Source organism: Lemur catta, chromosome 15 (assembly GCF_020740605.2).
Source record: "Lemur catta isolate mLemCat1 chromosome 15, mLemCat1.pri, whole genome shotgun sequence".
NCBI lineage: Eukaryota > Metazoa > Chordata > Mammalia > Primates > Lemuridae > Lemur > Lemur catta.
In genome coordinates this window covers 11,036,287-11,052,663 of record NC_059142.1, presented here as the reverse complement: position 1 = coordinate 11,052,663, position 16,377 = coordinate 11,036,287, and the positions used below count along the sequence as shown (strand labels likewise).

The 16,377-nt window shown below is 37.9% G+C and overlaps 1 protein-coding gene across 1 annotated transcript in view; it reads left to right on the top strand.

Annotated features, from left to right (window-relative positions):
• MYH10 (myosin heavy chain 10) overlaps positions 1-16,377 on the top strand; it is a 137,706-nt gene that overhangs the window by 24,781 nt on the left and 96,548 nt on the right. Inside the window, exon 4 of the mRNA XM_045570234.1 lies at positions 9,165-9,192. Within this exon, the coding sequence (XP_045426190.1) occupies positions 9,165-9,192 (28 nt within the window). The remainder of the gene's footprint in view (positions 1-9,164; positions 9,193-16,377) is intronic.

The window sequence follows — 16,377 nt, the reverse complement described above, 5'->3', positions numbered from 1 at the left end:
ATTTTTCAAGCATTGTCTTTAGGTAGGTAGGCAGATAGGTTTGTTGGTAGGAGCTTGTGAAAATGCTTCTGTTTTCTCAGGGAACTACAAAGTAAGGTTTCAGCTGAGAGAGGAGGAGGTAAGAGATTGGAGGTTTAAGATAGAAATAGTATAATGTAGTCATCTAGGAGAGACAGATCATACTTACACATACACCATTGACATTGCACCAAATATTTAAACCACTTGCTATTGGCCATACCTGGAGAATGTGGACCACAATTATAGAGGGAGGTTTAACATGCTTCTCTAAGAATTTGATATATTAAATAGGGGAAAAAAGAACCTAAAGAATGTGAGTTTAACACAATTTAGCAAGCTTGTATTGAAAAACGTATATATAGTATTACTGCCCAGTGAGCAGAAAGCACAGTCGCCCCCAATAAAAACCTCAGTTCCTAAAAGAAGAAATCACAGGCTACATTCTCTGACCAAAGTGCAGAAAGACATTAACGATAAAAAGATTTCCAGATGGGTTAGTTTTCGTGGGAGTGTGTTTAATGAGTATGAGTGCTTTTGTTATTAATCATTCATCTATATGGTTTTTGGTGAAAGAGGAATCAAAACACGTATTACAGATTCTTTAGAAATAAACCACAATAAAATATCACATAAAAATTGTATGAGTTATGGCAAAAGCCATTTTAAGAAACAATTCATAACTCTAAATGTTTTTGTTAGTAAACAAAGATTTATAGACAGACAAGTTAAGCCTTTATTCAGCAAGGTGGATAAAAGATAACTTTATGATAAGTTATTGAGCTGTACATTGTGCCATGAGCTTTTCTGTGTGTCGTGTCACAATAAAAAAGATTCTTTACAAGTACAAAAATGAAATGAACCAAAACAAGAGGAAAAATGTATGAAGGGACTAATGGATTGGAACAAAGTACTCTCACAGAACTGTTAAGTAAAACTAAGAGCTAGTTCTATGAAAAGACTATAAAATAGACATGTTTGGCAAGTGTGACCAAGGAAAGAGAACTACCAGAAATGATAAAGATTATCATTTATCATAAGCAAAGACAATGGACTGGAAATAAGGTAGAAACTTAACTAGAACAATGCCCATGGGAGAAATTAAAGAGATTATCAAGGAACTACCTTTGTCTTCAAGACACAAGGCCCAAACAATTTTAGTAGTAAAGTCTGTCAAATCTTAAGGACTAGGTAATTGGTATGTTATGTAAATGGGTTTATACCACTAAACAATGCGTTAAAGGATCAAGATCAGAATTTGTCAAAGAAATCTGAATGCTATAATTTTTACTTTTTATGAAATAATATATGAAGATAGTTTAAAAATAGGCTGTAGGGTAAGGCTTACATTATTGAAAAAATAGGAGATACCTATTAACTATAGACTTCCTATTATAGAAGAAGAGTTTTTAACTCACCTAAGCTCTCCCCTCATCTTCCTGATAGAAGTTAAATCAACATTTTTTTGAATTTAGTATTTAATATTTAAATTGTTTATCTTACCACATTTCCTTTCTTATATAATTTGCTATTTTCCTTGGGGTTAGTAATTTTCCCGTTTGGGCACCACGGTGGTTACCTACATTAATTTGACAGAACTACAAGTTGTCTTTCAGCAGGTAGAAATACATCAAGTAACTTACCAGGGTCTTTCCCCCTTGGAGACATAACATCCTGGAGCCCTTTATCCTCCTCCAGTCTGTGCTTGTTGCTTTAGATTTGCCTTTGCCCACACTCTAGAAATTTCTTTTTCTTCTTTCCTTGGTTATATTTCTTAATTTATGGATCTCATACACTGTTATTTTAGATAGAGGACACCTCTGGAAGCTTCCTGAGATGCTCAGGAAACAACCAATTATTATATCAATAAGTTATTAATTGGAGGATGGTTCATCTGTACAGTGAAACACTAAGCAGCCACCTTGAAAAAATGCCTCCCGTACCGCATCATGTCCTGGGTCCGATAGCATACATACCATCCCTGCCTTTTAAGAGTAAGTATTTTAAGAATAGGATTGATGCACATCAAAATATGAACCTTGCAAATGTAGGTTGAAGGATTTTTTTTGAAAAATTTTGAAACTGGATATAAGTTTTCTATATTAGGAGAAATAAAAGCAAGGAAAACAAGCCATCCTCCAAAAGAAACATCAAGGAAGGCTTTAAAGGCTTTAAAAAGTCAGAAAACAGGCCAGGCACAATGGCTCATGCCTGTAATCCTAACACTTTGGGAGGCTGATGTGGGAGGATCACTTGAGCTTGGGAGTTTGAGACCAGCCTGAGCAAAACCAAGACCCTGTCTTTACTAAAAATAGAAAAAATTAGCCTGGCGTCATGGTGCAGCCTGTATTCCCAGTTACTCAGGAGGCTGAGGCAGGAGGATTGCTTGAGCCCAGGAGTTGGAGGTTACAGTGAGCTATGATGATGCCACTGCACTCTAGCCCGGGGACAAAATGAGATTCTGTCTCAAAAAAAAAAAAGTCAGAAAACATATAACACCAAATATAGCAGCTATAACAATAAATGTAAGTGTTTTTTACTACCCCTACAAATAAGAGAGCCTAATACAATCACATGCCATTTACAAGAAAGACATTTCAAAGTAGGAAAATAATAAAAGCACAAGGACTGGCAGGTACCTTAGCCAAATGCACACACAAAAAGAAGGCACCAGTCTAAAGTCACTTCGGCCTAAAGCAGACTTCAAAGCAAAAACAGGGACAAAGAGCATTATTTTATGTCAGGAAAAGGAGCGTTTTATAATAAATTATAGTTGTCTCGGATCTATGTATTGAATCTTCTAATGTGGAAATATGGATAGCAGGAAACATCACTGGAAGTAAAACCCTTCTAGTGACACTGTTAGGGAACTATTAGGGAGACAACAAATAGACAATATTTAGTAGTGATAAGTGCTATCAAGAAAACTGAAAGAGAGGGTGAGGGCATACAGAGTGAAAGGTTTGGGGAGGGTGAAATGGTGATTTCATAGGGTGATTTGTTGAAAAATGTACAAAAATCAATAACTTTCTTATGAATGCCAACTATCTCTTACTATAGCCAAAAATAAATAAATGCTAGCAAGAAACACTATAGTGTTACCATTTCAGGAATGTCATATAATCATCCACAATTTGGCCTTTTGAGTGTGTCTTCTTTCATTGGCATAATGCATTGAAGATTCATTCACCAGTAGTTTGCTCCCTTTTAGTGCTGAGTAGTATTCCATTGTATGCATGTTCCATGATTTATTTATTCATTCACCATTTGAAGGATCTCTAGGATGTTTCCAGTTTTTGGCAATTAAGACACATACAGTCTGCCCTCTGTATCCATGGGTCCTCCATCTGCAGATTCAACCAACTGTGGATCAAAAATGTTTAGGGGGGAAAAATGGATGGTTGCATCTGTATTGAACATACACAGACAGTTTTTTCTCATCACTATTCCCTGAACAATACAGTATAACAACTATTTACGTAGCATTTATGTTGTATTAGGTATTATAAGACATCTATATGTGATTTAATATGTAAAGGAGGGTGTGTGTAGGCTATATGCAAATATTATACCATTTTATATAAGAGACTTGAGCATGCATGGATTTTGGCATCCACGGATGGGGAGATGTCCTGGAACCAATCCCCTGTGGATACCAAGGGATGACTTGTATACAGACTTCTGTGTGAGCATCAAGTTTTCATTTCACTTGGGTCAATACCTAGGAGTAGGATTGCTGGGTCCCATGGGAGATGTATGTTTAACTTTAAAAGAAATTACTGAACTGTTTTCCAAAGTGGCTGTGCCATTTTGTGTTTCCACCAGTAATGGATGAATTCCAGTTGTGCCACATCCTTGTCAGCATTAGTTATTGTATTTTTATTAAATTGTAGTCTTTCTAATGGGTGAGTAGTGGTAACTGATTGTAGTTTTGAATTGCATTTCCCTAGTGCATCTCTTTATGTGCTTATTTAGCACCTGTATATCTTTGGTGAAGTGTCCAAATCTGTTTACCATTTTTAAAAATGGGCAGTTTACTTATTATTCAGTTTTGAGAGCTCTTTATCGTTTCTAGATACAAGTCCTTCATTGCTGCGGTCCCCAATGCCCGGGTCGCAGACCAGTACTGGTCCGTGGCCCGTTAGGGACCGGGCCACAGAGCTATGCTGCTGCTCCCCCCACTTCCATCCATGGAAAAATTGTCTTCCATGAAACTTGCCGGGGGGCGGGGGGACAGTGGACAGCAGGAGGTGAGCGGCAGGTGAGAAACTGAAGCTTCATCTATACAGCCCCTTGCATGACCCCTCCCCCCTTCCCCTGCCCTCTGTGGAAAAATTATCTTTCATGAAACAAGCCCCTGGTGCCAGAAAGGTTGGAGACCTCTACATCAGATAAGTGGTTTTGCAATTTTTTCCTCTCAGTTTGTGGCCTATTTTTGGTTAAGTTTTTATATGGTGCAAGGTTTTGCCTATGGATGTTCAATTGTTCCTAGCACCCTTTGTTGAAAAGATTAATTATTTCTCCATTGAATTGCCTTTGTACCTTTGCTGAAAGTCAACAAAGGTCTATTTCAGGACTCCCTGTTCCTTTGATTTTTATGTCTGTCCTTTTACCAGTATCACACTGGCTTGATTACAATAGCTTTATAGTAAATCTTGGAATCAGGAAATATGAGTTCTCCACCATTGTTCTTTTTAAAAATTTAGTCCATTCTAGTTCCTTTGTCTTTCCATATATATATTTTAGAAATCAGTTTGTCAATTTCTACAAAAAAATCCTGCTGAGATTTTGATCGGATTGCATTGAATCAATCTATAGATAAGTTGGGGCAGAATTGACAACGTTGAATCTTCCAATCCATGAATATAGTTTGTCTCTCCATATAGGACTTCTTTGATTTTTTTGTTAGTGTTTTGTAGTTTTCATTATACAGATCTTGCACATATTTTGTTAGATTTATTCCTAAATGTATCCTATACCTAAGTATAACTAAGCATTTCATGTTTTTTTGTTTTTTTAAATTAAAAAAAATTTTAATTTTTAATTATGGGTATGTATTATTAATAGTAGTATATCTTTATAGGGTACATGTGATATTTTGATACAGGCATACAATGTGAATTAATCAAATCAGAGTAATCAGGGTATCCGTCACCTCAGGCATTTAACATTTCTTTGTATTAGGAATATTCCGATTCCACTCTTTTAGTTATTTTAAAATATACCCTAACTATAATCAGTATGACTAATTAGTATAGTCATACTGAGTATAGGCACTTAGTTGTGCTATCAAATATTGTTCATTCTATCTAACTATATTTTTGTACCCATTAACCATCCCCATTTTATCGCCTACTCCCTACTACCCTTCCCACCTGGTAACCATCATTCTATTCTCTAGTCTCCATGAGATCAATTGTTTTTAATATTTAGCTCCAACATATGAGTGAGAACATGTGGGAGATTTGTCTTTCTGTACTTGGCTTATTTCACTCAATATAATGTTCTCCAGTTCCATCCATGTTGTTTCAAATTCATTCTTTTTTGTGGCTATATAATATTCCATTGTGTATATGTCCTACAATTTATTTATCCATTCATCCATGGATGGACACTTAAGCTGATTCCGTATCTTGGCTATTGTGAATAGTGCTGCAGTAAACATGGAAGTGCAGATATCTTTTTGAAATACTGAATTCCTATCCTTTGGGTATATATCCAGCAATGGGATTGCTGGGTCATGTGGTAGTTCTATTTTCAGTTTTTTGAGGAACCTCCATACTGTTTTCCATAGTGGTTGCACTAATTTACATTCTTACCAACAGTGAGCAAAGGTTTGCCTTTCTCCACATCCTCACCAGCATTCATTATTGCCTGTCTTTTTGGTAAAAGCCATTTTAACTAGGGTGAGATAACATCTCATCGTGGTTTTGATTTGCATTTTTCTGATGACTAATGATGTTGAGCATTTTTTCATGTACCTATTGGCCATTTTTATGTCGTCTTTTGGGAAACGTCTATTTAGATCCTTTGCCCATTTTTATTTGGATTATTTGATTTTTTTCCTATTGAATTCTTAGAGCTCCTTATATATTCTTGTTATTAATCCCTTGTCAGATGGGTAGTTTGCAGATTTTTACCCCCGTTCTGTGAGTTGTCTCTTTACTTTGTTTCCTTTGCTGTGCAGAAACTTTTTAGCTTGATGTGATTCCATTTGTCCAATTTTGCTTTGGTTGCCTGTGCTTTGGAGGTATTACTCAAGAAGCCCTTGCCCAGACCAATGTCCTGAAGTGTTTCCCTAATGTTTTTTTCTTAGTAGTTTCATAGTTTCAGGTCTTAGACTTAAGTCTTTAATCCATTTTGATTTGATTTTTGTATGTGGTAAGAAATAAGGATCTAGTTTCATTCTTCTGCATATGAATATCCATTTTCCCAGCACCATTTATTGCAGAGACAGTCCTTTACCTACTGTATATTCTTGGTACCTTTGTCAAAGATAAGTTCACTGAGGATGTGTGTGGATTTATTTGTGGGTTCTCTATTCTGTTCCATTGGTCTATGTGTCTGATTTTATGCCAGTACCATGCTGTTTTGGTTACTACAGCTCCATATTATAATTTGAAGTCAGATAATGTGATTCTTCAAGTTTTGGGTTTTGTTCAGGATGACTTTGGCTATTCTGGGTCTTTTGTGGTTCCATATAAATTTTAGGATTATTTTTTTCTATTTCTGTGAGAATGTCACTGGTATCTTTTTTTTTAATTATTTTATTTTATTATTATTTTTTTTTGAGTCAGAGTCTCGCTCTGTTGCCCAGGCTAGAGTGCTATGGCGTCAGCCTAGCTCACAGCAACCTCAAACTCCTAGGCTCAAGCAATCCTTCTGCCTCAGCCTCCTGAGTAGCTGGGACTACAGGCACGCACCACCATGCCTGGCTAATTTTTCTATATGTATTTTTAGCTATCCGTATAATTTCTTTCTACTTTTAGTGCGGCGGGATCTTGCTCTTGCTCAGGCTGATCTCGAACTCCTGAGCTCAAACAATTCATCTGCCTCGGCTTCCCAGAGTGCTAGGATTATAGGCGTGAGCCACTGCGCCTGGCCTGCCATTGATATCTTGATGGGGATTGCATTGAATCTGTAGATTGCTTTGGACAGTATGGACATTTTAATAATATTGATTCTTCCAATGCATGTGCATGGAATATCTTTCTGGTTTTTTGCGTCCTCTTCAATTTCTTTTATCAATGTTTTATACTTTTCGTTATGGAGATCTTTCACTTCTTTGGTTAAGTTTATTTCTAGGTATTGTATTTTATTTGTAGCTATTATAAGTGGGATTACTTTCTTGGTTTCTTGTTCTGATTGTTTACTGTTGGCATATAGAAATGCTACTGATTTTTATAAGCTGCACCTTTATTGAATTTGTTTATCATTTCTAATATTAAACAGTTTTTTTTTGTGGAGTCTTTAGGTTTCTCTAGATAAAAGATTATATTATCTGCAAACAAGGATAATTTCCTTTCCAGTTTGGATGCCCTTTATTTCTTTCTTTCTGTCTGATTGCTCTAGCTAGAACTTCCAATACTATGTTGAATAACAGTGGTCAAAGTGAGCATCATTGTCTTGTTCCAGATCTTAAAGGAAAGGCTTTCAGTTTCTCCTCACTCAGTATGATACTAGCTGTGTGTCTGTCATATATGGCTTTTGTTGAGGTAAGTTCGTTCTATACCCGGTTTTTTGAGTGTTTTTATCATGAAGGAATGTTGAATTTTATCAAATGGTTTGTCAGCATCAGTTGAAATGATCATATGGTTTTGTCCTTCATTCTGTTGATATGATGTGTCACATTGATTGATTTGAGTATGTTGAACCATTCTTGCATCCCTGGGATGAATCCCCTTGATCATGATGAACAATCTTTTTAATGTGTCATTGAATTCCATTTGCTAGTATTTTGTTGAGAATTTTTGCATCTATGTTCATTGGAGATATTGGCCTATAGTTTTCTTTTTTTGTTGTGTTTTATTTTAATATTACATAAAAAAGAGTTAATATAGTGAATGGGCTACTTATTTCTCTTTCGTGAAAATTATTTAGGCTGGAACTACTGTAAGATCCTCATTGGGCACCTCGTGGCATCTGCCGAGGAAAAGCTACCTGGGCCAGGCTCTTTGGGCACAATTCCTTTCGAAGCAATGGCAAACTGTGTAGTAGTGCTAAGAACCCAGGCAGGCACCAGAGGCAGGCAGGCCTCATCCCAGCATCCTTGCCCCTCAGTAGCTGTGTGACTTGGGAGGATTACTTAATCTCACCGAGGAACATTTTCTCATCTATGCAATAGGGATAGTAATACTCCTAAGTAATTAGAAATTATACATCCTACACTGATAATTCTGTCCATAGGCTAGATGTGAGTTTGAATTTCGCCCTTTTATTTGAAAATTTTATCTGAATCCTTAAATCAATCACTCTACAATCATATTAGATTTTATCATTGTACACTTTTTTGTTGTAGCTGTTGTATATCACATTTTGGCTTAAGACAATAGTTAAACTTCATATAGATATTTATCCTCGTTCAACCTTCTTTTCCACTCAGTGTTTGATACTTTTTTTTTTCCTCCTTTAAGATCAAATTAATAATGATTACTCTCTGGTTGTGGGTATTCTTGAAGCCATTCTGAAAGTCAGTGGTTTCCAAACCTAGCCAGGCAACAAAATCACCTGGGGAGCTCATTTAAAGAGTGATTTTCAATCCCTACCTCCCCGAGTTTAATGATTTAGTGAGGGTGGAGCTCTAGGAAGTACATTTAATAGAACTTCCCAGTTGAATTTGATAGGCTGCAAGGTTTGAGAGTCAAAGTTGATTAGGCATATGAAGTCATGTAGGCAAACACTATGTAGAGTAAACCTGAGTTATTGTTATTTACCTCCAGAGAATCTGGCACAATAATAGGAGATAATGAGTGAACTTGATTAGATTGAGGGCTATATAATATGGTTGGAGAAGCATTAACTTGGCTTGAGAGGAGTAGAATTACTAATGTTTTATAAGCTACTACTGCAACTTTATTATATCAAATATTTTAAAACCAGGCAAATGGTCACTTTCTTTTTTTTGTTTGTTTTGTTCTGTTTTATAGATCGTGAGGACCAGTCAATTCTTTGCACGTAAGTAGATGTTGAATGTTCAGACTTGTTTTTGATTCTGTTGGAAAAATAGAGCAATTACTTTTTTGTATGGGGGAGTGGGGGAGTAGAGCAGTAATTTTTAAGAGTTTGATGTAAACCTTGTGATTATTTTAAGACTAAGATTATATAAATTGCTTAAATCTGGTGTTACTGTTCAGTTGTCAAACTGGGCTTTTCACACATTTTATAACGTTAATCTGTGAAACTTCCATCTTTAGTCTGTATGTTCAAGTGTAGGCCTGTTGGACGTTTCAGTAATTTATTCTATTCATTCATTAAACATTTATTGATTATTATGTGCCTAGTGTACTGTGTGCTAAGTACTAAAGATTCACAGCTGAATGAAACAGTATCCATGACAGGACATGCTTAGATTTGCACGTTAGAAAGATCACTTTGCCTGTACTATGAAAAGTTGAAACAGGAAACCACTTAGGATGCTATTCAGTTATCTAGGCAAGAGATGGTGGTGACTTAGGTGGAGAAGTGGTTGAGTTTAAATGGTGTTCAGTTTAGGAGGCAGACTTACCAGGACTTGGTGATTTACATGCCTAAGAAAAAGGAGCTAAGAGAGAAGATATTGTTGATGAAATCGGGACATCTCCTGACATGGGAACATGGAGGGGAAGGCTGATTTGGAGTTGAAGATCTGGAGTTTGGTTTTGGACACACTGCATATGAGGTGTCTGTGGCTCATGTGAGTGGAGTTGTCCATTAGGCTGTTGGGTGTTTGGTTTGGAGCTCAGGAGAGAGAGATCTGTGTTAGAAATGCAGATCTGAAGAGTCTGCAGCACAGAGGGTGCTAGAAGCCATGCTGGTAAATGAGATTGTCTTAGGAGAATGTGTTGAGAGAAGGCAGTGTGTGGAATCCTGAGGAAAACCTACATTCGAGTGTCAGACAGAGGATGAAGAGCTGCAAAGAAGCATAGAAGGATCCAACATAGAGGCATGAGGAGGCAAGAGAGTGTGGTGACACAGCAGGAGAGGAGAGAGAGAAGTCCTTCATCTCAGGAAGAGAGAGTGCTCTGCATTTCAGGCTCCACTGAGTTGAGTGAGGTATGCAACAGCATGTGCGTGGGGAACGGAAAGTGGGGGGTGCGACTGAGCGGACCGGGAGATGGAGGAGGTAGAAGCCAGATGGCAGTTGAGGAATGAAGGGGAGGTGAAAAAGTTTAGCAAAACAAAACAAAAAACCAAGTACAGATCCACTACTTTCAAATAGTTTGAGAAAGTGAAAAGAGTAGTAGTTGAGTAGTGGTAAGAGATCAACAGAGGATTTTTGTTGCTCTTGGTGGTGTTTTCAGCATGTACAAGATTAAATACTGATGAGAAGAGACAGTATTTTGGGAGTAGCTGAGGATGGGGGCAGGAAGGAAAGAGAACTGAGAGAGCGAGCAGGGTGATGAGATGCAGAGCACTGTGGGGTCCTGGGAGGTGGGGATGTGACTCTTCTACAGGGATGGGGCCAAGGAGGCAGCAGAGTACGAATGCGGGTAAGTAGGGGTGGGGAGCTGGGAATCGAGAAAGTTCTAATCTGATGGTTTCTTTTTTCTGTGAAGTAGAAGATTTGGTATCTAATAAGGGGGTGGAGTGGCAGGATAGGAGGTTTGAGGAGAGGGGAGTTAGTCTGCTTTGTTGTATGGATTTTCTTCTAGCATTGTTTAACCTTGAGGAGTTATATATTAATAAATTTGCTTTTCTTAAACAGCAAACCACCAAGAAAATTAATGACTCAAAACAGTATGGTTTGGGCTGGGTGAGGTGGCTCATGCCTGTAATCCCAGCACTCGGGAGGCCAAGGCAGGAGGGTTGCTTGTGTTCAGGATTTCGAGACCAGTCTGAGCAAGAGTGAGACTCTGTCCCTACACAAAATAGAAAAAAAAAAAAAATAGTCATGGTGGCACGTGCCTGTAGTTCCAGCTACTCCAGAGGTTGAAGCAGGAGGATCACTTGAGCCCAGGAGTTTGAGGTTGCACAAAACTATGATGACGCCACTGCACTCTAGCCAGGGTGACAGAGCGAGACTCTGTCTCAAAAAAACCCAAAATAAAACAAAAAGCCCCCAGCATGGTTCTATACATTTCTCAGCAACTGGGGTGGGCTCAGCTGGGCAGTTCTGCTGATCTGGGCTGGCCAGGCTCAGCTGTCTCATCTGGGGGTCACTCCTGCATCTACAGAGAACTGTGCGTCAGCTGGTGGCTGGCTGACTATTGGCTAGGTTCCTTGGTTCTTCACATGTCCTCTTATTCTCCAGCAGACTATCCTTGGCTTTTAATGGGGTGGCAGGGTTCCAAGAGCAACAAGAGGGCAACCTCCAATGTGTAAGTGTTGTTCAAGTTTCTGCTTGTGTCACATTTTGCCATACATTTCTCCAAAGCAAGATGCATGGCCAAGGCCAGAATCGGTGGGAAACACCACAAAATGAGGCATGAAGCAATTGGGGCCATTACTGTAGTTGATCCGCCATCAGGGTGTTAGAATGGAACAAAATCCAGTCCAACAAAAAAAGGTAGAGGACTTGTACCTCTCCTCTTAGATTGGGTGATTTGATGAGGACTTTTGGAAATGTCTGGAAGCATGAATCACTTAGGAAGGGAATGACTACTGTTTGACAGAATGAAAGGTTAGTAAGCACTAATTTACTTGTTACCTAAAGTGACCATTACAGATACTAGCACTTGTAACTTTAGTCAACATCATTTTAGTCTGAAGTTTGTCATCGATTATTAGGCTTAGTTTTATGAGGTAAGTCTTCTAACAGCTGGGTTATCTCTTCTTGGAGACAAAGTAGCTGTCATCAAATACCATGTTTTCTTTTCTTCTGTTCTTTAATTGTTAACTTTTTCCAACATGTTGTTATGAATATTTTAAGTCATAAAGCAAAGTTGAATGAATTTTGCAGTGAATACCTATATATCTATCTACCACCTAGATTCTACCATTAATATTTTATTCTACTTGCTTTATCATAGCTGTGGGTCTGTGGTCTGTTCATCCCTCTATCCATCCATCAGTCCATTTTAATGTTTGTGTTGGGAGGAACTTTTCCTCTTCCAACTTGAGTCCAGTGGTTGGGCCTGCAAATTAACTGGCAATAGACAGATTGACAGGAGAAAAGATAAGGTTTATTTACACAAGCCTACTTAGTGATGAGTAACTTGCTGAATGACCAGAAATAAAAAAGGCTTATACACTCACCTTAATGAAAGTTGTCCATGGAATTTAGGGCTTCCTTGGGAAAGTATGAGGGTTCTGTTGGGCTTTTTGGTGCTAATGGGTAGCTGAGTTCACACTTCCCGGTTTTAAGGGTCAATCTTTTCCCAATCAGGAAACCCCTTGGAGAGGGGGTCAGTGGCAGCTCTACATCCTGGTGGTTAGATAATATTTCTTTCTGTGACTGCTGATTGTTTAGATATTTTCAGCTTAAAATAATTTTTATACCACTTTAGTGAGCTACTAATCCCTTCATTTGATGCATTCCAAGTTAAATTGTAGACATCAGTACAATTTCTCCTAAATACTTCAGCATATGGTGTTAACTAAATTTCAGTATTTTCCACTGTTTTGAAGCAAAATTTGCTTATAATGAAATGCACAAATCTTAAGTATTTATTTGCTGAGTCATTTGTGTAATCTCCACCCCAACAAGATATGGAGAACAGTACCATCACCCCAGAAAGTCCCTTCATAGCCTTACCATATTTTCTTAATTTTTAGATAACACTAATTGTGATATTTAACAGCTTTTCATGTTCATATCTATTATAAGGTTACATTGTGACCTGCGAAGTATGAAAAGGTGAAACAATGTATCCTAGATTTAAGAAACTATGATATGTTCCATGGTACCTTTGAGGATCCATCAAATAAAGTACTTCAAATGTGTGCATCTGGGGTCTTCTTAAACTTAGTACATAACCAAGCAAGTTTTCTGTATGAGAACAACTAATCAATTCTATACAGTAGTTATTTTATATTAAGTAGTTATGTTTACTAGTATCACAAAGAGAAAATATAATTAAAAGCAACATGGGTTTTTTTTCCCTAAATCGATAGTAAGTACTATGATAGATTCTCCTTAAGCTTTGAGAAAGAAAAGAAACTTCTAATTGGAGGAATTGTCAGGCCCAGAGAGACATTAGAATGAAACAGCAGTTACATCTCACTCCTTGCTTGAGCTAAATAAATTCCTCTTGAAGCCACTTGCTATGCAGGCTCTAAACTGAGGCCAAGTAGCCATAAAATGCCATACACCCCATAGTTCAATATATAGCCAATCACTAACCAGTGTTATCTCTGTAAGCCAATGAGGATTCCTGTCAAACAACTTTGTATCAGCCCATTTCTTGTTCCCTTTTGTCTTTCAAAAGCTGCTGGTGACAAAGGCCCCTGGAGTACTCTCCAAGGTGACTTGGAAGTGTGATCTGGGCAGCTGTCCTCAGCCTTGGTCCGGATAAACTCTCTCTCTTAATTTTGTCTCAGCGTCTTTCTTTAGGTCCACGTTTCACTTTTTAGTCACTTTGCTTTCTAATTTACTTTTTCCCCAAAAGGATGCACTTCCAGTCTACACTCTGGCTCATCTGCCACACCTCCTCAGCTAGCCTTTATTTCTGCAGACTCAGGCCAGGCCTGGTGAGCTCCCACCTGCAGGCCCCCTGCTTGCTTGTTGTTTGTCCCAGTGAGCTGGTATTATTGGATGTGGTGAAGACACTCAGGATGTGTCCTGGGTCAGGAGAGAGCAGTCTTTCACACTTGCACCTCACGTAACTGGAAGTGAAATCCTGTTAAGGGTGGCATCCTCGTGTTGATTTTCCTTCTCCTTAGCATTAAAATTTACAAGGTAGTCACCCTTGATGTGGAAATTATTCTATTCTCTTAAACTCCCTTTTAAAAGATACTCTGTTTACATTTTATGACTCTGCGTGTTTTAGGCAAGCTGGTTAACTCAAGTGTTTCTCCTTTTAAGTGTATTTGAGTATAATGTAACAACATTTTCAACCATTGTTGAAAAACAACGGTTGCTTTGCAATGGCTTTCTATCAAGATATGTCAATAGATTTTTTTGTAAAGGAATTTTATCTATCATATGCAAATATTATATTAAATGGTGATGGCTGAGCCAGCCTGGATTGAGAACAGTTGATTCCTGCTAGGAGTAGCATACTGTAAATGTTTTAAGGTAACCAAATTGATAGAATTGACTTAAATAGCTAAGGCAATGGTGGTGTAGTTGAAAAACCATTATGGGGTCAGATAGACTTAGGTGTTCTTTCTGGTCCCAGCTCTGCCACAAATGATGTGACCCTGGATCAGATTGTCAGCATCTCTAGACCCCCATTTGCTTTTCTGATGACTCTGTTTTACATGTCCTTGAGTCGTAAAACTTTGGGAATTATTAGATTGCTGTAGCTGTGTCTCACTTTTGATGATAACTATGTTATGGAAGAAAAACTATGCAAATCAGCTTGTAAATAGAAGTTTAAAATGTTCTAGACAAATATGCAAGGAAAGAGAACTAACATCTTTGCAAATGTTGTCTCCATTAATCTTTGCAATAACCCTGTTGTCTCCATTCACTATCACGTTACCCAAGACCTGATGGTAGCTAGTGTTAATGTGATAGGGGAGACTTGAACCCAAGTCTTGATCACAAAATCTCTGTTCTTCCTAGAAAGCTACTTTCTAAAGGGATAGAGTTTTGAAATTACAGGAAATCATCTACTAATGTTATGTATATATGTTATATATAGATAATATAGGAGGGTATTATGTATGTAGTTTTTCTCAGATTGAGGTTATCTAAAACAAGAACTTTAGGCAAAGGGTGTTTTTGGAGCTAGGCTGAATTCAACATTACAAATATCAAAAGTGATTTCTCCCTGGGGAAATTGCCATAGTCCAGAAGAGATTCAGAGAAAGATTCCAGAATTGGTCACATATTAATGATCTACTTCACTGCATCTTTATGCTGTTGGTTTTTGTGTTTTTGTTTTGGATTGCACACCTTGAGCAGCCAATGAATGCTGTAGACCTTTCTATAAAATGCAAATACCTTCAGGTGAGAAACTCCTGCGCTTCAGCAGACTCCCAGAAGACTTCTTGCTTTGTTCCTATTAACTTTGTATTTCCACCACTCTGTGAAGGGTTTCCTCCCCAAGAGAACATGATGACGGGGCCGCAGCCTTTCCCCTTAACTGCGGTCTGGTCTTAGACCCGCAGTGAAACAACCAGCCACTTAAAGTGTAAAACTACTTCGTCATGACATCTTTGTTTGTTGGTGGAAATGAAGTCAGATTCCCTTCATCCTCCTCACTATTTGATGTCTTGACCTGTCCTCTTTTCTGAGGATTCTCCTAATTTTCTTGGAGAGAAGTCTGCTGAGCTTTCTTTTTGGTTCTCTTACCTCTTTCCTTTTGTTAAAGCTACTTTTATTTCCATTCCTTCCATCTGGGACAGATGTGCCATTTCCCATTGTTTTGTTTTTTTCTCTTTTTCCAAAAATTATATTCCTTTCATCCTGCTACCTCCTTCATATTAAAATGGGTTTGTTTTTTTTTTTTTTTTTTACTTCTGTTAATGTCTTCATCATCATCATCACAGCTGTTTCCACCACTACTACCCTTTATTAAGAGTCTTCTGGCAAGGCACTATGCTGGGCTCTTTACATATGTTATCTCAGTCCTATAACATGACTTCATCTCATTTTAAACAAGTATAAAGTGAGCCTTGGAGAACTAGTAACTTGCCCAAAGTCCCCTAGCTAGGGAGTGGTAGAAGGATTTGAATCTAGGTCATTTTGACTCAACAGCCGAGCTTCTTAACCATGATAATAGCACTATAGATTAATAAAGTAACTTAGAGTTTAGTAATTCACATTACCTCATGTATAGTAGATGAACATTCGGACAGTAATGGGTAATGTTTATTGACTAATTATGTGGTTTAGTTGGACTGCATTTTTTCCTCAACAGCCCTACGCATTAGGAGCTATTATATTATTCCCATTTTGTGATGGAGAATATACCCTCTTGGGAGCTCAGTAGTAAAGTTATGGAATATATCGATCTGTGAAGCAATATTTCTATAGCAAAGTTACCCTAGACCTGGTATATGGGAAATGTAGCGGAGTTCATTGGCAATTGTTAAAGTACAGCTGAGTGTGAC